We start from the raw sequence: 19,657 nt of genomic DNA on the forward strand, positions 1-19,657 counted from the left end.
ATTCTGGGGACCATATATGATTATACTCCAAGCCAAAAGTAAAACGATCCAGCCCCCATGTCATTTGCAAGGTTTAGACACACATGGAAATAATAAACTTTCTATAGTTGTTTTTTTTCTGAATGATGCATATTTAAACGAATAGTATTAAAATATTATAATTTATGGATGATTTCTTCTGCTTTCTTAATAAGTGTCGCTTCTGACTGGGTTGACCCACCATCAATCTGAGTGTAGCCTCGCCACTGGTGTGAAATAATTTTTGAGAATCATTTTTAAAAACTCCTAACCCTAAAGATTACTTAAGATTCTTACTGTCAATGATGTGAAAATAATCCACGCAGAGACATTGACTCGTCTGTCAATTCCTCTAGAATGCAGCGTGGGGCGCACTTGAGAGTTTATATTTATTTCAGACAGAAATCTTTTTGATTTGTTTATTGCAAAACTGGGACAAATAATAGTCAGTATCGCCTTGTGGCATGAGAATTATAAATTCATGTAGCATTTTATTTTTAATAAAAACAGGGGACCCCACTAATTTATATTTACAGATGAAACAATGAATATCGCACATTTATGCCAAGATATTGCTTATGAACTTATGTTTATAATTCATAACAATCTTTACTTTTCAGTGTTTTTATGGTAATATATTTTATACTGTTATAAGAGTTACTTTTATCTCCTTAATCTGAAATCAAATTAGCAGACTAATTTCAAAGTAAGAGTCACGTTGTATTTCGGTCTTGTTTATAATAAACCCACAAAAAAAGATGCATGACCAACTTTCCACTTAACTCACCTCTCCACTGCACCTTTTTCAATAAAGGATAATTGCCTCCTAAACTGACTTTTTCCATATTTTAATCTTTAAATACATTTGCAAAAGTAATATAAAAAAAAATAGATAAACGTGCAATGATGATAAAATGAACAACTATTTTATTGTAAAATAGTGCAAAAACTGACTATATTGTAAAGAAGATCACTTGAACAGTTGTACAAAATAAATGATTGGATTTACTTTTTAGGAAGTTCGATTTTGTCCCCGCCACTTTTTTAAAACATCTCTTGGCCCGAATGAATATATTAGAAAAGCCAGCCTATCTCCAGTTGGTCATCCGGTGCAGGAATGTGTTTCTGAAATCATGCAGGGTCTTCCTTTCTTGAAGTTTCTGCTCCGTCAAGGAGAGCGCAGCTCGTGGTTGCTGAGCAATGACACACGCCACTTGAGCACTCTCATTTGTTTCGGTGAAATCACAAAATAAAATGCCCACAAACATGTTCCTACTGTTGATATACAATCACCAACTTAATATAAACTACTATAAACTAAAACATACTATACACTGGCCACTTCGAATGAACCTCTTTTGCATGCTACCCACAGCCCATACGGGAATGCAGGTTTTTGTGGCAAATTTTTGTATTAACTGCCGTAAAGAGTCGTGAGCTTAATAAACATACTACAGTAGATCTGATGCTTTTAACAGTCAATAAACTAAACTCATGTACTAATTTTTTTTGCAATCATTAGTTCCTGCCATTAAAATGTATGAAAAATATGCAAATACAAATACATATATGTGAGGGTAAGTTAACATTGCTTTCTGGAGTACCCGCTGGAACTACTGTGAAGTTCACAAGAACACATTTTTAATGTACCATTGAAGAGGTTTCAATAAAGACAAAAACACTTGATGTGCCAATTCAACAAATTTATTAAAAGATTTAGAAAACGCCTGTTGTGCCAAATCCCACCCATATGCACAGCTAGATCCTAAAATGTTGTAATAGCTCACATTTAAATATAATTTTTCAATTTAAATATACATTTTACAATTTTTTACTAAATGTTAAAAAGGAACAATTACTTTACAGTTGCAACAATATACTTTTACTAGCAGAAAATGATATACCTATTTATGTGTGGTAACTAACTTTGTTAACTTGTTTAAATTTCTAATACTTTACTGTTGAAATAATACAATATACTAGGAGAAAAATTATATACCTATATGTGTAGTAACCACCTTATTTGTTAACTTGTTTAACACAATAATGTTTGCTTTAAATTATTTTTTCAAAACATAAACATTTCTTCACTTCCAAAATTTCTAACACACGTTTTATTTTGGGATAATACCAGTAAAAAGTTGTTGGGATTATTGTTAACCTTCTGCATGTTGTTTTCAAAACTATTTTAAAAACTCTATTGCTGTCCATGATTTGGTTTATTACAATGCAGGTATTTATAAGAGTAATAAGTCCTGTGATTTCAGAAAACCAGAGGGGCTTTTATCATGATTACATTTTTTTTTCTAATTAATTGTGGGACCCTGGTTATTAATATTTTTATAATTTCAATTAATAAATAAATATTTTTATTGACTTGCAAACTGTTGTTTTGAAAACCCTAGTTGACAAAGACATGAGAGGGACACAGGATTTGGCACAACACCCCCAGTGAGCAAGCCTGTGGCGACAGTGGCAAGAAAAAAACCTTGAGAGGAGATAAAAAAACCTTGAGAGGAACCAGACTCAGCAGGGGGCTGCCCATCCTCTTCTGGCATGGCGTACACATTATTAATAACATTCCTATTTTAACTAATATTTATATTTATATATAGAAACCAATGATTATATTAAACTAATATTTTATATTTTAATATCTATATATCTATATCTATATATTGATATTAATTATTATATTAAACTAATACTTTATATTTTAAAATCTATATATCTATATATTGAAACCAATTATTATATTAAACTCATATTTTATATTTTAATATCTATATATAGAAACCAATTATTATATTAAACTAATATTTTATATTTTAATATCTATATCTATATATTGAAACCAAGTATTATATTAAACTAATATTTTATATTTTAATATCTATATATCTATATCTATATATTGAAACCAATTAATATATTAAACTAATATTTTATATTTTAATATCTATATATCTATATCTATATATTGAAACCAATTATTATATTAAACTAATATTTTATATTTTAATATCCATATATCTATATCTATATATAGAAACCAATTATTTAATATGATAAAACTAAATTTTAAATAAAATGAAATTAATTAATGCAATGAGCGGTGTAGTGAAGCAGCTCCCGACATCTCTCCGCTGGATCTGACATTGCATACAGGCTGGACACCCTGAGGTAGAGAAGGTAAAACAGAGAAGATCATATTAGTGTATTTATTTAAATTGTTTTGATTCTGCAAAACTGACAGAGAGTTATAAGTTAAGGTCAGATACATGTCTTGCAAGAAACATTATACACTTTAACACTGTCTTGGTTTTAACCTCAAAGAACATGCCTTTGAACAAAACATTGTATGATAAAATGCACTAAAACACTAGACTTTACCAGTAGTATTGACACTTACCTCTACTGCTTCAATGTGGTTCTTCATTTGCTTCTTTAGTGTTCAGTATTGTCCTACATGCCAAATGGGTTTGGTCACATTATCTAGCCATGAAACCAATAAATGAATAATGGGGTTACTAAATACACATATACCGTACTTACAACAAACAAAAAAATAAATAAATAAATAAACGTTACAACTTACTAAAAGAAATCCAGCTTTCCAATGTATCCAGCTTGTCATTATCGGTGTTAGCACACTTGATCTTCTCAGACATTCTGACCTGGCGCTTCCTGAAAAACATCAAAATCAGAATTAGCTTAAAATATTCATTCAGAAGCAGTTACGATGTGCAGTAGTACAGTGACTGAAGCAAGTTCTTAAAACACTTAGCTTTAGATGGTATATTGCATACTCATATCCATTGTTGGACAGGACTGCTATTGTCTCAAAATTCATTCTGCAACTTTACAGAAGAGCACATATTAATAATAACAAAATAGCAGGGGACTGCAAATAAAAAATCCAGTACATATTGTCACAAATTGAACACAAAGCAAATACATCACAACAGTGTCTTACTACTTCTAACTTTACCTTACTATCATGTATGACTTACTGCCGCTGTTGCTCTCACTGTCTGTGTCCTCCCTGGAGTTGCCACACTAATCCTCACTGCATCCTGTATGCTGCTGCCTTTACTTCCTAGTGTCCTCTCTCGAGCTGCCACATTACTCCTTCATCCTTCAGCCACTCTTTCTTATGAGAAACATGATAGACTTTAACAATTGGTTTTCACATCAAAGCACATGCCTCTGAACAAACACATTGTATGATAAAATGCACTGAAACACTAGACTTTACCAGTAGTATTGACACTTACATGAGACTGCTTCTTCCTTTGCTTCTTTAGTCTTCAGCATTGTGCTCAATGCCAAATGGGTTTGGTCACATTATCTAGCCATGAAATCAACAATTGAATAATGGGGTCACAAAATACACATATACTAACAAACAAACAAAACAAATAAATAAAAGTTACAACTTACTAAAATAAATCCAGCTTTCCAATGTATCCTGCTTGTCATTATCGGTGTTGTAGCACACTTGATCTTTTCAGACATTCTGACCTGGCGCTTCCTGAAAAACATCAGAATCAGAATTAGAATAAAACATTCCTCCAAAAGTAATTACAATGTGCAGTAGTACAGTGACTGAAGAAAGTTCTTAAAACACTTAGCTTCAGATGGTATATTGCACACTCATATCCATTGTTGGACAGGACTGCTATCGTCTCAAAATTCTTCCTGCAACTTTACAAAAGAGCACATATTAATAATAACAGAACAGCGGGGGACTGCAAATAAAAAAATCGATTACACATTGTCACAAACTGAACACAAAGCAAATACATCACAACAGTGTCTTACTACTTCTAACTTTACCTTACTATCATTTATGACTTACTGCCGCTGTTGCTCTCACTGTCTGTGTCCTCCCTGGAGTTGCCACACTAATCCTCACTGCATCCTGTATGCTGCTGCTGCTGCCGCCGCCTTTACTTCCTTGTGTCCTCCCTCGAGCTGCCACATTACTCCTTCATCCTTCCTGCTGCTGTACCTGCTTTGTAGCTCACTGTCATAACACTGTTAAATGACCATAGATGCCACAATCTCATTGCAACACAACCATACGCACCAACCCGTTGGCTAAGGCTGTCAGTGAGCCCCCACTGTCGTCGTTAATGCAGGTTCAGTGGCCCCCGGTTTTGTATGGCATGATAACACAATGCAAGACAACAAAACAACACGACCATACGCACCAACCCGTTGGCTAAGGCTGTCAGTGAGCCCCCACTGTCGTCGTTAATGCAGGTTCAGTGGCCCCCGGTTTTGTATGGCATGTCAACACAACGCAAGACAACAAAACAACGCGACCATACGCACCAACCCGTTGGCTAAGGCTGTCAGTGAGCCCCCACTGTCGTCGTTAATGCAGGTTCAGTGGCCCCCGGTTTTGTATGGCATGTCAACACAATGCAAGACAACAAAACAACGCGACCATACGCACCAACCCGTTGGCTAAGGCTGTCAGTGAGCCCCCACTGTCGTCGTTAATGCAGGTTCAGTGGCCTCCGGTTTCGTATGGCATAACAACACAACAATTAGTGCACAACCATTCGAGTTAACCCATTGACTAAGGCTGTCAGAGCCCTATTGCAACTGTTTACTTATTGCCCATGATTCCGTCTGCCAAAACACCACAATCATAACCACCACATTATGCACGTCCAGCACCACAGAGCCTGAAGAAAGTTAATGCGTAGTCCACGATTCCTTATGGCATAAAACACGACAATATTGGCCAACCACAGAATGTCATTTTCGCAATATACAGTACACAGGATTGTGGTAACTGTAATAGCTCTGTAACACACCTGACTGAAGACACAAGTCCGGATGTGAGATGTATATGTGATCCAGTAGTGTGTGCTTCTCAGTTGTAGCTGATGTGATTAGCTGTGTATATCCCTTGGATTGAAACATCTCCAGTATAGCCTTTCTTCCAGCAGATAGGAGGTCCTCATTAAAGTCTCCACTGATGATTACAGGATGTTCGTCTACGATGTCCAGATAATCAAGTAGGCCCCTTAAATTTGGCAAGAATTTTTCAAGACTGTAGTTTGGTGGCCTGTACACTGCAGCAATTGTTGCACACATTGGAGTGTCGATTTTGATGACAACAAACTCCAGGTCTGTGACACTTTGGATGTACTGTCTGGACTGAGCTTGAATATCTTCTTTGCAAAATATTGCAACTCCACCGCCGTCTTTCTTTGCCATTTCTACATGGGTTGAGTAGGAGACATGTCTATTCCGTGCAAACATCTTGTATCCTTCCAACTGGAGATGTTGTGGAATACATGAGCCAGACAAGTGACTTTCCGTTATGCAAAGAATATCCGATAAAAGTAGCTCATGATGGCATCTGATATCCTCGATGTGAGATGACAGTCCTTCCGTGTTGTGGTGAACTATTTTAAGTGTTTGGTCCTGGTTGATTTCCCTTATGTGTTGCAAAAGTGGCATGATTCCTTCGAATGTCACTTTTCTCATGTTCTGCAACGATGCTGTGATTTCAGGATCAGCATAAATCTTCTTTTCAATGAAGTCTGTAATATGTAATCCAGAAAGCGACGTCGTTCGGCTGAGGGCAACGTAGGCCATTCCAGGTTCGAAAATCTTCTTCAGTGACACTACGGCAGACTGCATTGTCATACCTTGAACTTTGTGAGCTGTGCAGGCATAAGCGAGCTTGATGGGAAATTGACGACGAACTGTTCCTTTCCTCAGACTTTCTTCAGATCTCTCAATATATACAGAGTTGTCATCTTCACCTTCCACTCTTCTGCGGTGTTTCAGACCTGCATTTGGATTGTCGAGCTGAAGTCCTAGCATGTGTACAGTGGCGATTCCATCTCTTGTTTTAGTGACAATGTTAACAATCTGACCAAAACATCCATTTACAATTCCATCTTCAACATCCAGATTCCTTGTCACCATTATACGAGCTCCCACTGCAACTTGTATAGAATCCAGCAAGTCATCCTTCTTTCCAGTGACAGGTTTCTTTTGTCTTTTCATCACTCCTGTTCTTGGGTCTTTCCTGTAGTCTTCGGCATCAATGGTTATGATGTCAGTGTGAATAGCCTGTATTGTTTTAGTATTGTGCATGTGAACTTCCTTGTTGGTTGCAAATATGTGCAGAGCATCATGAGGGCAGTCTTCTGGGTTCTTTACAGCTTGGAGTAACAGAACTCGGTCTTCTTCTCTAAGAACATCAGTCTTCTGCCTCACTCTCAGTCGATTTAAAAGCTCAGCAAAGGCAAGGTCCTCCTTTTGACGCATGATCTCTGTAAGGGTAATTATTTGAAAACTGTCCTTCCAGAAGTCCAGAACATCATCTTCATACACACAGAGCGGTTTGGCTTTACCGAGAGGTGGTAGTTGGAAAAAGTCTCCTACAGCGAGAACAGAGATTCCTCCAAATGCTTTCTTGCTGCCTCTGATCTGTTGAAGTCTCCAGTTTACATAAGCGAAAAGATCCTTCGAAATCATGGACACTTCATCGATGATGAGAATTTCCACACTGCATAATTCTGCTCGTAGTTCATCTAGAGCATTCCCAAGTCCTTGATAAGGTGGCTTTAAGTTCCTTGGCAGTTTTAAAATGGAATGCAGTGTTTTACCAGATATATTGAATGCTGCCGTTCCTGTAAATGCACTCAAAATCACTGTAGGCACAGAGAGATCCCCTTCCTCCTGAAGTCGAGGCAGTTGTCTTAGAATCTTGGTTGCTTCCGTATATATGCACTTAATCACATGTGATTTTCCACAACCAGCACCACCTGACACGAAGTAAAAAAACTGTTCCGGATTATGACCCCAGACACGCTTCTGACACCACTGACGGACAATGTAGAAAATTGCTGCCTGTGTCTCATTTAGACTTTGAAACATCTTCCTGACAAATTCAACACTCATCTGTGGTGCCTTTATCCGAGGAACGACTCCATCTCCATCTTCAAGAAGAATCTGGTATTCCGGTACATCATCTTGCTCATCCTCTTCATCATGATTGACATCTTCTCGTTCTGCAATGCACTCTAAATTATCCACTTCAGCTTCAGGGGCAAAAGCTGTCCAAGCATTCTCAGATGGGCCTTGTTGCTGCAACTGTTCAATTGCTTTGTCCACTTCTTCACTGTGTTTTTCGAATTTCTCCTGGTGTGCTTTCACTATTGCGCATACAGGCATTCGGACACCAGGGTGGGAAGGAAGTTCCACAAATGCACTTTTGTAAAACTGCTCATACGTTGGAAATGTTGGAGGTTTTAGCTGGGCATTGAAACGATGTGGCACATAAAGTTTCACTAATCTTCCGTAAAACTTTTCCGGTTGTTTCTCCTCCGAACACCGTGCGTATCGAATAACGGCAGCCTTACCAACAGATCTTTTCTGAACAAATCCCATATCATTGAGCAGACGTTGTACATTCTTTCCCTTAGTTTGCTGACCGTACACAATGCGGTAATTTGACACAAAGTCTGCCAGACATATCTTTTCAAACTCCAGTGTTTGAGGCCTTGCTCTGTATTTATCTATTATTCCCGACATCCAAACATCCTCTGAATCTGGATTTTTGTGCAGTAGGACACTAAGGGGCAGACTCATCTTCAGAGCATCGTCATCCGTTGGTATACACACAACACTTCGCGAACACTTCTTCATTGGTAGGCTGCACGTTCGTGCACCAGACTCCTGCGAGCTCACGTGTCTGTGCTTCGAATAGGCTTGCATAATGTGCTTCATTTCATCCTCTTCGTTCACATCTGTTTCACGCACTGCTTTGATCACGTTCTTCAGCATCTCGTTCATTTCATGCTCTGGCTTGGAAATGTAGGACAACATATACATGATGCAACTGTAAGGGTCAAGTATATACTGAATGTCCATGTTAGCATTCCATGCCCTCAGCAAATCTGGATTGTATCCATTTACCCAAACCTCCTTTGGATCACGCTTTAGCAAGATCACACTTGAAGTGGACAACTCCCTGGTGTACTTCATGTAATCCTCCATGGACAAATTACATTTTGACAGTAGTTCAGGCAAGTTTTCAAAGGTGGCTTGGGGATCATTCAGCAAATCCCACAAAGGTTTGAGTTTCGTCCTAGCATCACTCATTGCTTTTCGAACAGCATCTGACCTTGAGCTTCTTCTGTCTTGATGGCTATCCTCTTCAGTTTCCTCTTCTTCAGGTCGCTGTGGTCGTGGACGAGTTATTGTGGTGTCAGACATTGGTAATTTAGGGAACCCAAACCTACACAACACATTTCATTTCTTGCATGACTTGGAGTGTTTTCTGCTGTGAAGCTGAACCTCTGTAACAATCTGATGAAGTTCAGGATCAGTCGTGGAATCAGGGAGCCTGCATGTGATGTAGCGATCAATAAAGCCACAAACAACTTCATCAGAATCACTTTCGAACTCGGGTGCATCCTTTACCCATGCAAGCAGATGTATATGTGGGCTTCCTCTTGCTTGAAACTCAACTCTGTAAAAGTAATCTTCAACCTTACCAATGGGTTGGGCAGGTGACAAAAGCAGGTGAGTCATTAGCGCATCCACTCGTTTCTCAAACATCCGCATGACAGTAACAGGGTTACTTCGAAGGATTTCACATTTTGTCATCCAGTCAAGCTCTGAAAAAACGACGTCTTCCCCATGCTGAGCCTTGATTGCCGTAATTACTTCAGGCCATCGCATTTCGGCCGCACTGAATGTGCAAAAGAAAGTTGGTGTTCCCAACTGCCTGATCATGGCTTGTAGATCTCTTAGTGTTTTCTCCCAGTAAGATGGCGAACCTCTCAGGGGTTGCATGAACCGTGTGGCATCTTTGTTGTGCACCAGTCTTTCAACCTCATGGTTATCTTGAAGCAACCTGTTGGAAATTCTTCTGCCATCTCTTGTTATAGGTTTGCCTTTCCGCAACTGGACAGTCATGCTGTTCCTGGCCAGATGTGTTTCTGTCGCAAACTGTGCAAAGAAAAGGTAACTCTGGTCTCTTGCAAACCGTGTATCCACAGAGAACAATCTCGCATTGAAATACATACTTGGTGACAATGCTTTTTCTCTTGCCTCATCAATTGTGTTATGTCCAGTAGGGAACTGAACAGGGAACGCCATGGCCTCCAGCTTTGGGATTTTGAAAAATCCAACAGGTTTTTTTCCCTGAGCAGGTGCAATGCTGAATATTCCCTCGCCATATGATAAAATCTCCTGGCCGATGTCAGGTGGCTGCATACATGTGTCCAGAGTGAGGCCTGGTCTAAGTTCATCCTGTTCCTCTACACTCACATCTCGCTCCTCCTCTTCAGCAACACCAAGTTCTTCTTCTTCTTGTTCTGTATCATCAACTTCCCCATCAATGTCACTTTCAAACAATGCAGTTTCGCTTATAGAGATATCTTTGTATTCTGAGTGTATCTCTTTTAGTTTTAATAAAGCTGCTAGCACGTTGTGCATATTCACAGTATGGAAGTGCTGGTATCCTTTAAACTTGATGTGTCTTTTAAGCTTTACCTGTAGTAACTGGGACTCACTACTAGGTCTTGGCAGACAATTCACTGTCTTTTCCACCTCAGAAGGCACACACACAACCGCACCTTGCACCGCTCTTTGTTGACCTTTGGGCAGTGCAATAATTTTTGCAAACGGTACAATTTTGGCAATAAGCTGTCGTTCGAGCACATTTAATTCCAGTAATTCTGCAGGGATGTGTGCCAATTCAAGTTTGTTTGCCACAGCAATTGAAGACATGCTTCCTCTCTTCAGATGGCTATCACAAGTATGGCAAATCCATTCCTTTCTTCTTTGTTCTGGAACCACACAAGAATCTCTGCAGCTACGGTCACAAATGTGAACATATTGCCCGGTTAAGCAAGATGCCACAATATGTGGATTTTTAATGTAACTCCTTCTGTTACAGACTCTGACTTGATTTGGAAACATAGCTCTGTGACAGACTGTGCAGACATGTGTGGGGCCTTGCTGAATGTTACATCTGAATGCATCTCTGGCACTTTGCATTACTTTGCTGACCACAGGCTGAGGTGTTTCCAGTCTGGAACTGATGTGAAGTTTATATTTCCTTTTGATTCGAAGTGCACATTGCAATTTATGATAAACATGGTATGCAACATCACTGACACATTTCTGTCTTTTGAACAAGGTACATCTTAAGATGTGACGTGCTCTAAACTGTGGGTCATCTGCATATCTCTTGACCATGTACTCTTTCATCTTCTTCTGAAAAGCAGTATCCTTGTTGTACCTCCTCACCATGTACTCTTTCATCTTCTTCTGAAAAGCAGTATCCTTGTTGTACCTCCTCACCATGTACTCTTTCATCTTCTTCTGAAAAGCAGTATCCTTGTTGTACCTCCTCACCATGTACTCTTTCATCTTCTCTTTCTTCTTTCTCTGAAAAACAGTATCCATGTTGTAGCTCCTCGCCATGTAGTCTTTCATCTTCCTCTGAAATACAGCATCCGTGTTATATCTCCTCACTATGTACTTTTTCATCTTACTTTGAAAGACAGCATCAATGCTGTATCTCCTCACTATGTACTCTTTCTTCTTTGTCTGAGCAACAGCACATGTGTTATACCTTTGGGTCATATATTGTTGAATTTTCTTTCTGAATTGAAGATCTTGATTATATCGCTCCTTTATAGCCTCGTTTCTCTTCAGTCCATATTTTAAACGGGTAACATATCGCTCTTTTTCATATTCCCTTTTTTTTGATTTTCTGACTTCTTGAGATGCAGTTTTGTCCTTGGGTTGTAACTGTTGTACAGTTATTTTTCTCTTTACTTTTCTTCTCCGCTGCTTATTTGTTTTCATTACTTGCTGGTTTTCATCTGCTTCAACAACAAGAATTTCTGGGGTTTGGGCTTGTATACAAGATGATGGTGCTATCTGTTTGTCAGATTGCTGCTCCATTTCAAATGACACAGGCAAAAATTCATAGCTGGTCTTATCAGGGTGATCCTGGAAGATCGTGAGAATTCTGTCTATCATGTCACTTAGATGTGTAAAAGTTAACATGACAGCAGTTCCAGCACCAGTAGGATGGCGCAAACCTTCAGCAGTCCTTGAGTGTGAATCAAAGAATCCATATCTTCCAGATCTGTCTCTGAACAGAGCGATGCATTCCACAGAAATGATAAGCAACGCATGACTTGTATCTGTTGAAAGACACTGCAGTCTTTCAGTAAGAGGAATAAACCAATCTTCTGTGCCAGGGTTCCCTCTGGCTCTGAGGAATCCCATCTTGAGTTCAGACTTCTGCACACGGTATGTTTGGGTAAATGTTGAAACATTCAGTGGTACTTCCTCCACAGCCAGAAGGTCCCGAAGAAATCTTTGTTCATGCATAAGCTGCATTTTAACACCAACATACAAAGCATCTCCTTCCTCTAAAACTCTATCAAGATCAGACATCCCAAACTGAACCCCTTCACTGTGGTTGGCCAAAAATAGTAATGCTACACATGTGCACTGATGATTCCTTGAGAAAACATCATACCTTATATCACCCTGGCAATGGGACGCCCGCACAGACAAAACTCTGGGTGCACTATCACAGTCTTCTATGTGTAGTAGGTCAGATACCTGAGCCACAGCAGTAGGGATGCTTGCCTGTTCAACCTGTAAATAATCATTAATGGAATCCTTAAAAAGCCTTCATATAGTCAAATCATTCTCAACTGTGAATCATGCATAAATCTTATAATAGTTCAATGATGTCGGTTCCAACAAATAAAAATTATAGTAAAAAAAAATAGGATGTAAACTTTTTTTCTTTAGAAAGATCTTTTTCATACCCTTATTGTATGAGACATACAATTTGCTTAATAATGTGGACCAACTTTTTTTAAGTAGGTTTCCCTTTGATTAAGATCTCTTTGCAAATTACTGATTAGACCTGTCTGAGATTGATACCAGTTAGCTAAAAAGATATAAAACAAAAAGCAAGTTCTTTAAAATCTGAATGTTCTTTTACTAAAATCTTACTGATGTGAGACATGAATAATAATTTAGAACACAGATGTATTAATTATGTTTTTTCACATCAAAGCATAGTCCAGTAAATGTGGGGTCTCACTTAAAGTAGGGCTGGACAATAATTCCATATCAATATCTTTCACGGTATAGTTTTCCAATAACAGTGATATAGTTTCTAAAAACATTTCTTATATTTCGATATACATTACAGCTTCCCGTGGCTGTTCACATGTAGCATCCAAAAACATGTTAAATGCGGGTCAAGGTCCATATTTCTCCCATAGCGCTTCCGTGAAATCTTTTGTAGCAAAGCAAACATGAGCCTGATCGGATTTAAATAGCTCATCTGTACCTCGCATCAAATAATATCATTGTCACCATGCAATTAATTAATCTGTTTAGGTCTTTGAAGTGTTTGCTTAGAGAAGAGCTGTCACTCAGAAATATGAGAAGGAGTTGCGAGGTTAGTTCGCATCAAGTCACAACTTCTAATAGGGCAGCAGATTAAATCTAAAATAATTATTTTATTTTAACTTGAATACTTTTATGAATTATTTATTAATTGTAAATCTTATTAATTATCATTCACTAATAATTTCTTTTTAATAAAATTAGAAATTGAATAATTATATGAATAGTTAATGCACCACAAACTAACATCAATTCGTGTAATGACATAAACAAGAATAAATAAATGCTTATATACAATATATTGTTGATGTTTGTTCATAATGCATTTACTAATGTGAAGAAGTACAACCTTTTTGTAAAGTGTTACAGAAATTTGTATTTCATATTATTCAGTTCACATAAACAAATAATTCAGGGTCGGGTCTGTTCTGTTCGGAGTAATAGCTCTAATATATAAACTCAAAACGATCAACTCGAATCACAATTCAACATACAAATCTTATTAAAGGCCTCTCATTTTCAAAAACTCATTCGATCAAGACAAATCATCAAAATTACCTATTTTGGATCCATAATGACAAATTTCACCAAAAGGTGAAAAGTTTGCACCCCTGAACATTAAAGTTTTAAAGTCTCTTTTACTTAAACTATTTATTAATATGTTTCCACATATTACTATAATAGCAAATTGATCAAAACTGTGAAACTATGAAAGTAAATACTGTGACTGAAGAAATCCATTAGTTTGAGATCCATGCATTACAGCATTTATCACTGACTGACATTCAGGTGCACCTTATTAAAATTCCAGTGGAGCCTTAAAGTCTTATGTTTATTTGACAGTGAGTTTACATTTAATTTTATATAAAGGCTAAATACCAATTAAAGGTAAACATAATTTATTTGTACAAATTGTTTTTTATATTATATTGTTTTATATTAGGAGGCTTCATAGACTTGGCAGATTCATTTATTCAAAAGTTTACTGCTATTTTGACCCTAAACAGACAAGATCTGTTCACTGCACCAGACAAAAAACTGGACACAAGCTCATAGATATATTTCTGTTAATCTTTTCTATTAATCTTTATACAGGACCATACTAACGTATTCTAACGCTAACTTAGTGTGACAATGTCAATATGTACCCTATAGTATATATTGCAAGATGATATTATCTAATTAAACAATTAACAAAATATAGCTTAAAAATTAGCGTTATTGTTTGCAGCTTATTATTGCATGGATCACACAAGACTATTGTTTAACATATAAATTACCTTCTCCGACATAATGATCATATTAAAACGTGTCTTCTCTACCTAGATTTATTAGAGACATTCTGGAACAGAAGATCATGTGTGTCACTGATTAAATCAAACAACTAATCACAGGTGCGAGGACACCAGTCATTGTCCCGCCCCGTCACCCCCACAGTCCCAAGTCATCTTGATCGAGCAAGTGCGTGTTGTGCAGCTGCGAGCGCATAGAGAGAGTCGAGTGAGCGCTTATCCCAGCCTTTGCTCGCATGTCGTGACTGCGTTTGTGCGCTCTGAACAGGAGGTGCGCTCCTGGGAGGACGTTTTTATGAGCGTGAATAGTGCTCTGTGAACACGTGAGAATGCTTTTCGCACATGTATTATGTTCTGTGCTCGTATCCGTCGCTCATGCGTGGTTTTCGTGCACACGAATTTTGTGTCTGAATTAAAGGAATAGTCTACCCTTTTGCCATATTAAACTATGTACCTCAGCCTACACGAATTAATACATACCTATCTTTTTTCAATGCGTGCACTGTACGGTGCGTTGTGAATGTGTTAGCATTTAGCCTAGCCCCATTCATTCCTGTGGTACCAAAATAAATTTTTATTTTGTGGCACCATACATACTGGTATAACTCCTCATGTAACAGTCTTTAAAGCAACACCAAAGAGTTTTTTTTACCTTAAAATAACGTTTCCAAAAAAGTTTCAGTGGTTCATCCACACAAAACAGGGTGAATGGCACTTTCACATTCGCTTTGCAGCCCTCTATCGGCCAAAACCGCACTAAAGAAGTTTCCAACCGTCGGGTAGTGGTCCTGTAGTTCGAGTGAAAACTACAAAAACTTGCTTTACGGCAGACCTACAATCCAATCACAGCCAGCTATGCTGAAGTATTTACGACAGTGGTAATGAACAATTACGCTTCTTACCTGTCGGGGGAGCAAAGAGCACGAGTTCTTTAGTGTTGCTTTAAATAGGAAAAACATGGAAGTGTTTGGTGGCTTCCCTGTTTGGTACCATAGGAATGAATGGGTCTAGGTTAAATGCTACCACATTAACGACGTGTTGTACAGTGCACGCATTGAAAAAAGATAGATATGTATTAATTCGTCTAAGTTGAGGTAATAACATAGTTTAATATGGCAAAAGGGTAGACTATTCCTTTAACAGCATATAAATCTATTGATCATTTGAAAAGTTAAGACCTCCGTGAAAAATTCAAGACTTTGAGGTGAAATTCAATACCTTTTAAGGGCTTAATATGGGAAAATGAAATTCAATACTTTAAGACTTTTAAGACTCCGCGGGTATCCTGACAAACATTTTTTGTGGGCATTTTTTAAAAAGTTTATTCCAAGTTTTTTTTACATTCATACCGGATTTATACAGTATCAGGTACAATTTAGATGTATTCCATCGATAGAAATTTTAGCCATATCATCCAGCCCTAATTTAAAGCCTCCGATGCTAATTCCTAAATGTCATTTCACACTGAGAGAGCGGGGGGACAGCACGAGTGAGAGGGAGAAAGGAAGAAAGAGACTGTAGCACTATTCACCCACGCACATTTCTTCTGATCTAAAGTGTTTGCACTTACTTTTTGCAGTAATGGGAACATTCTGAACAAGTCGGCCTATCAATATTTCTATATTAAATTGTTTCTTAGTATTTATGTATAGTTTGTTCTAGATTTATTTTAGAAACAAACAAACAAAACAAAACAATGAGTGTTTTTACTGTTTTAATTTTATTTTCTATTGGATTATTTTATTCATTCTTTTCAATTTCTTTCATTAAAACACATATTTATGCTTCATTTGTTGAAATCAAATGAATCCGCTATTTCAGTTAAACTTGGTAGACTGACATACATTTTATCACAATCTCAGTATGGTATCATTTTTGTCCAGGCAAAGAAGCATGTTATTATCCCAAACAAATAGGTCAATAGTACCTTATTAGTCCTGGAAAGTCTGGTCTGGTCATTTCCAAGGTCCACCTTTCTCCAACGCGTCTTCTGAGCCTGAGATCTCTTACCTTTCCGCGGCATCCTTTAAAACATCAAGAGATAAGAAAATAATCCTTTCAAATATATCACTAATTTGACTTAAAGGAATAGTCTACTCATTTTCAATATTAAACTATGTTATTACCTTAACTAAGAAGAGTTGATACATCCCTCTCATCTTAGTGCGTGCACGTAAGCACTGGAGCGCGCTGCGACACTTTGATAGCATTTAGCTTAGCCCCATTCATTCAATGGTTAAATAGGAAAAACGTTAATGTGTTTGGTCACTTCTAACTTTATCTCTGATTGGTAACATTGAATGAATGGGGCTAAGCTAAATGCTATCGAAGTGTCGCAGCGCGCTCCAGTGCTTACGTGCACGCACTAAGATGAGAGGGATGTATCAACTCTTCTTAGTTAAGGTAATAACATAGTTTAATATTGAAAATGAGTAGACTATTCCTTTAACTAAGTAACTTGTAAAAAGAAAAGCTTTACTCTAAAGTAAGCCATGGGTCTCTTCCTAATCATCAAAATAAATTCAGGTAAAAGACAAGAGAAATTGAATTGCTCATTAGTTAAATTCATTTCAACAGGACATTCCAATATGCACATACTTTCCCCCGATGTATGTTCCCTGTTGAGCCTGCAAAGATAAAACCTGTAGTAGTCTAAAGAAGAGAAAACAGTTTAACAACAATGCAAGAGAGTATGTATAAATTTAAATGGTAAAAAACAATTGTAAAATACAATAAACAATTATTATTTTTAAAGTAAGTAAATGTAAAAATTAAATGCCCTTTTTAAAACAAAAAGCACAAAAAAAACTCTACAAGATACCTATAAACTAATCTAAATCTAATCTTTAATCTAATCTTTCTATCTATATCTATTAACTAAAAATTGAAGGCAGAGCACAGAAAATTTGCAATACAAGTAAAAGCCTTAATGTAAGTATATAGATATGAACTGCTCTCTGTAGAAAAAGCCAAAACACAAGGAACCTGAAAAAGAAAGAGACATAATAAGCCACAGGAACTACAATCACGGTGGTGATCTCATGAAAATTGTATAATACTGCTTTAAAATCCACCAACACTGACCAAGGTAAAAAGTGCAGCAAGTGTAGTCTGATCAGTGAATCTGAAAAACAAACAATGATAACATCATGAAAACAAGAAAACTCAAGTCAAATATGCATAACATGCATGTCAAACATCAATTTTATATTTAATTTCTAAAAAAGAATGTAACTGTTTGGAATGTTTCTTTCTTAGAACAACCAGTCATATATACAAGGCAAGTTATGCCAAAACATGTCTTGGACTGGGTGGACTGGCCATTGATCCAGGTGTACACCAAGAAACCTGGGATAAGATTCAGCATCCGCTTTTATAGTACAAGCGGTTTAAAGAATGGTTGATAATTGTGATCATTTATTATTTGTAGCTTAAATAACAGATTTTATTTGAATAGTTTATATAATTCTGATCACTGTCATTACCATAACACTGGTTTTAAACAAACAAAATCTGAAGCTATCACAAATTAGTTTATTACCTCAAATGCAGGAATGAAAGCTCATAAATCAGTATTCTAAAACAGAGAAAACAGAGTCACATATAAAACTCAAATACAGCAATACAGAGTAGACAAAAATATATATACAGAAAGCAAACAAAGGGCAGTTTCTAGACATATGGAGGCTCTAAGCAAAATCAATTTGTGTGGCACCTCACCCTTCTTTAATTTTCATACACTATGAGAAATTATTTAAACACTAAAATTGCAGACATGATTTACTATCATTATTATTAGTATAAGTATTGCAGTCATTTATTTACAAACCCACACACTTTTTGGGATATCAGTGAGAAGGTTTTACACTGCAAACGAAATACTATAGATGAACATGATGGGCCAGTTTCCCAGACAGGGTATAGACTGCTATGCATCTTATAAAATATGTCACTGCAAGCTGTTTTCAGTTCACACAATTCAAACATGCATTTTAGTCTGTGACTACACTTAACCCCATGTCTGTGAAACCACCCCTTTATTACTTATAAATGAACATCAGTTTAATTTATTATTTTTGTCTAGCTGGGTATGTTAAGGATTTCTTATCAATTAACCCGTTTACACTATTATCTGCACTGTAGGGTATGAATATTATGTATTGCAATACCATACATATGCAACATATAGGCTACACAAATAAGCTGCTACTGAAAGTAAAACAGACTAACTGCTGAGAAGATAATACAACAATCTATACTAAAATGATGCTGATCTATAGAACAAGCTCAATTAATTTTCATAATGCATTACAATCGATTCAGAATACCTGCATCACTCGCTGCACCGTCTGTGTATGCGCATGTTGAGTAATTTAGGGGTGCAACGGTTCAAATTACTTGTGGTTTGGTGTGTGTCATGGTTTTATGTGTGCTGTTTCGGTCTCACCTGCTATCACCTGGTGATGGCGGCGCAATACGTGACTCGTCATATTAGATGTATTGCCTTAAGCAATTTAAACGAAGTGACAGTTTAGTCCACGTTTTGTTTTACCATGGCTGCTGCAGCAGACTTAAATTAAGCTGGCGGTGGATCTATTAGCGGCTTTTCTTCTTCGCTTGCCGTGCTAAACGATCCGCAACACAGAACACACACACAAACCAAGACGTGAGGAGAAACTGTGAACTTAAAGGGATACTTCACCGATTTAGCATTCAGCTTTGTATCTGTAGAAACCCGGCAGTATTACTGAATGACCATGTTTCCCTCCATCATTTCCCCCTGAGAGGAGAGATATCTGCATTTTGGTTCTGCAAAAAAGTCCTCCGATGATGCAAAAATCGTCATATTACATCATCGGAGGACTTTTTTGCAGAACCAAAATGCAGATATCTCTCCTCTCAGGGGGAAA

The 19,657-nt window shown here is 37.3% G+C and overlaps 1 protein-coding gene across 4 annotated transcripts; it reads right to left on the reverse strand.

Annotated features, from left to right (window-relative positions):
• Positions 1–1,706: 1,706 nt before the first annotated feature.
• LOC129435076 (uncharacterized) lies at positions 1,707–18,303 on the reverse strand. 4 transcript variants are annotated; one of them, XR_012365735.1, is made up of 11 exons: positions 18,289–18,303; positions 17,832–17,871; positions 17,346–17,732; positions 16,675–16,771; positions 12,566–12,687; positions 4,462–4,725; positions 4,296–4,369; positions 4,032–4,171; positions 3,617–3,878; positions 3,431–3,513; positions 1,707–3,196 (listed from the first exon to the last, which is right to left on the reverse strand). XR_012365735.1 is itself a non-coding variant. In XM_073861560.1 (5 exons), the coding sequence occupies exon 1, from the start codon at positions 9,271–9,273 to the stop codon at positions 5,791–5,793; it is 3,483 nt and encodes a 1,160-aa protein (XP_073717661.1). In that variant the 5' UTR covers positions 9,274–9,327; the 3' UTR covers positions 1,707–3,196; positions 3,431–3,513; positions 3,617–3,705; positions 4,675–4,725; positions 4,880–5,790. The 4 variants fall into 4 exon arrangements, 3 of the variants coding, with proteins under 3 accessions (XP_073717661.1, XP_073717660.1, XP_073717659.1); XM_073861560.1 differs by lacking the exons at positions 4,032–4,171; positions 4,296–4,369; positions 12,566–12,687; ... (2 more) ...; positions 17,832–17,871; positions 18,289–18,303 and adding an exon at positions 4,880–9,327 and having other exon boundaries at positions 3,617–3,705; positions 4,675–4,725; XM_073861559.1 differs by lacking the exons at positions 1,707–3,196; positions 3,431–3,513; positions 3,617–3,878; ... (4 more) ...; positions 17,832–17,871; positions 18,289–18,303 and adding an exon at positions 4,880–9,327 and having other exon boundaries at positions 4,462–4,552; positions 4,675–4,725.
• Between the last annotated feature and the right edge of the window lie 1,354 nt (positions 18,304–19,657).

The sequence above is a fragment of the Misgurnus anguillicaudatus genome, chromosome 23 (assembly GCF_027580225.2).
Source record: "Misgurnus anguillicaudatus chromosome 23, ASM2758022v2, whole genome shotgun sequence".
NCBI lineage: Eukaryota > Metazoa > Chordata > Actinopteri > Cypriniformes > Cobitidae > Misgurnus > Misgurnus anguillicaudatus.

Coding starts and splice junctions, on each gene's coding strand:
- LOC129435076 (XM_073861560.1), bottom strand. CDS start 9,273: ATGTCTGACACCACAATAACTCGTCCACGACCACAGCGACCTGAAGAA.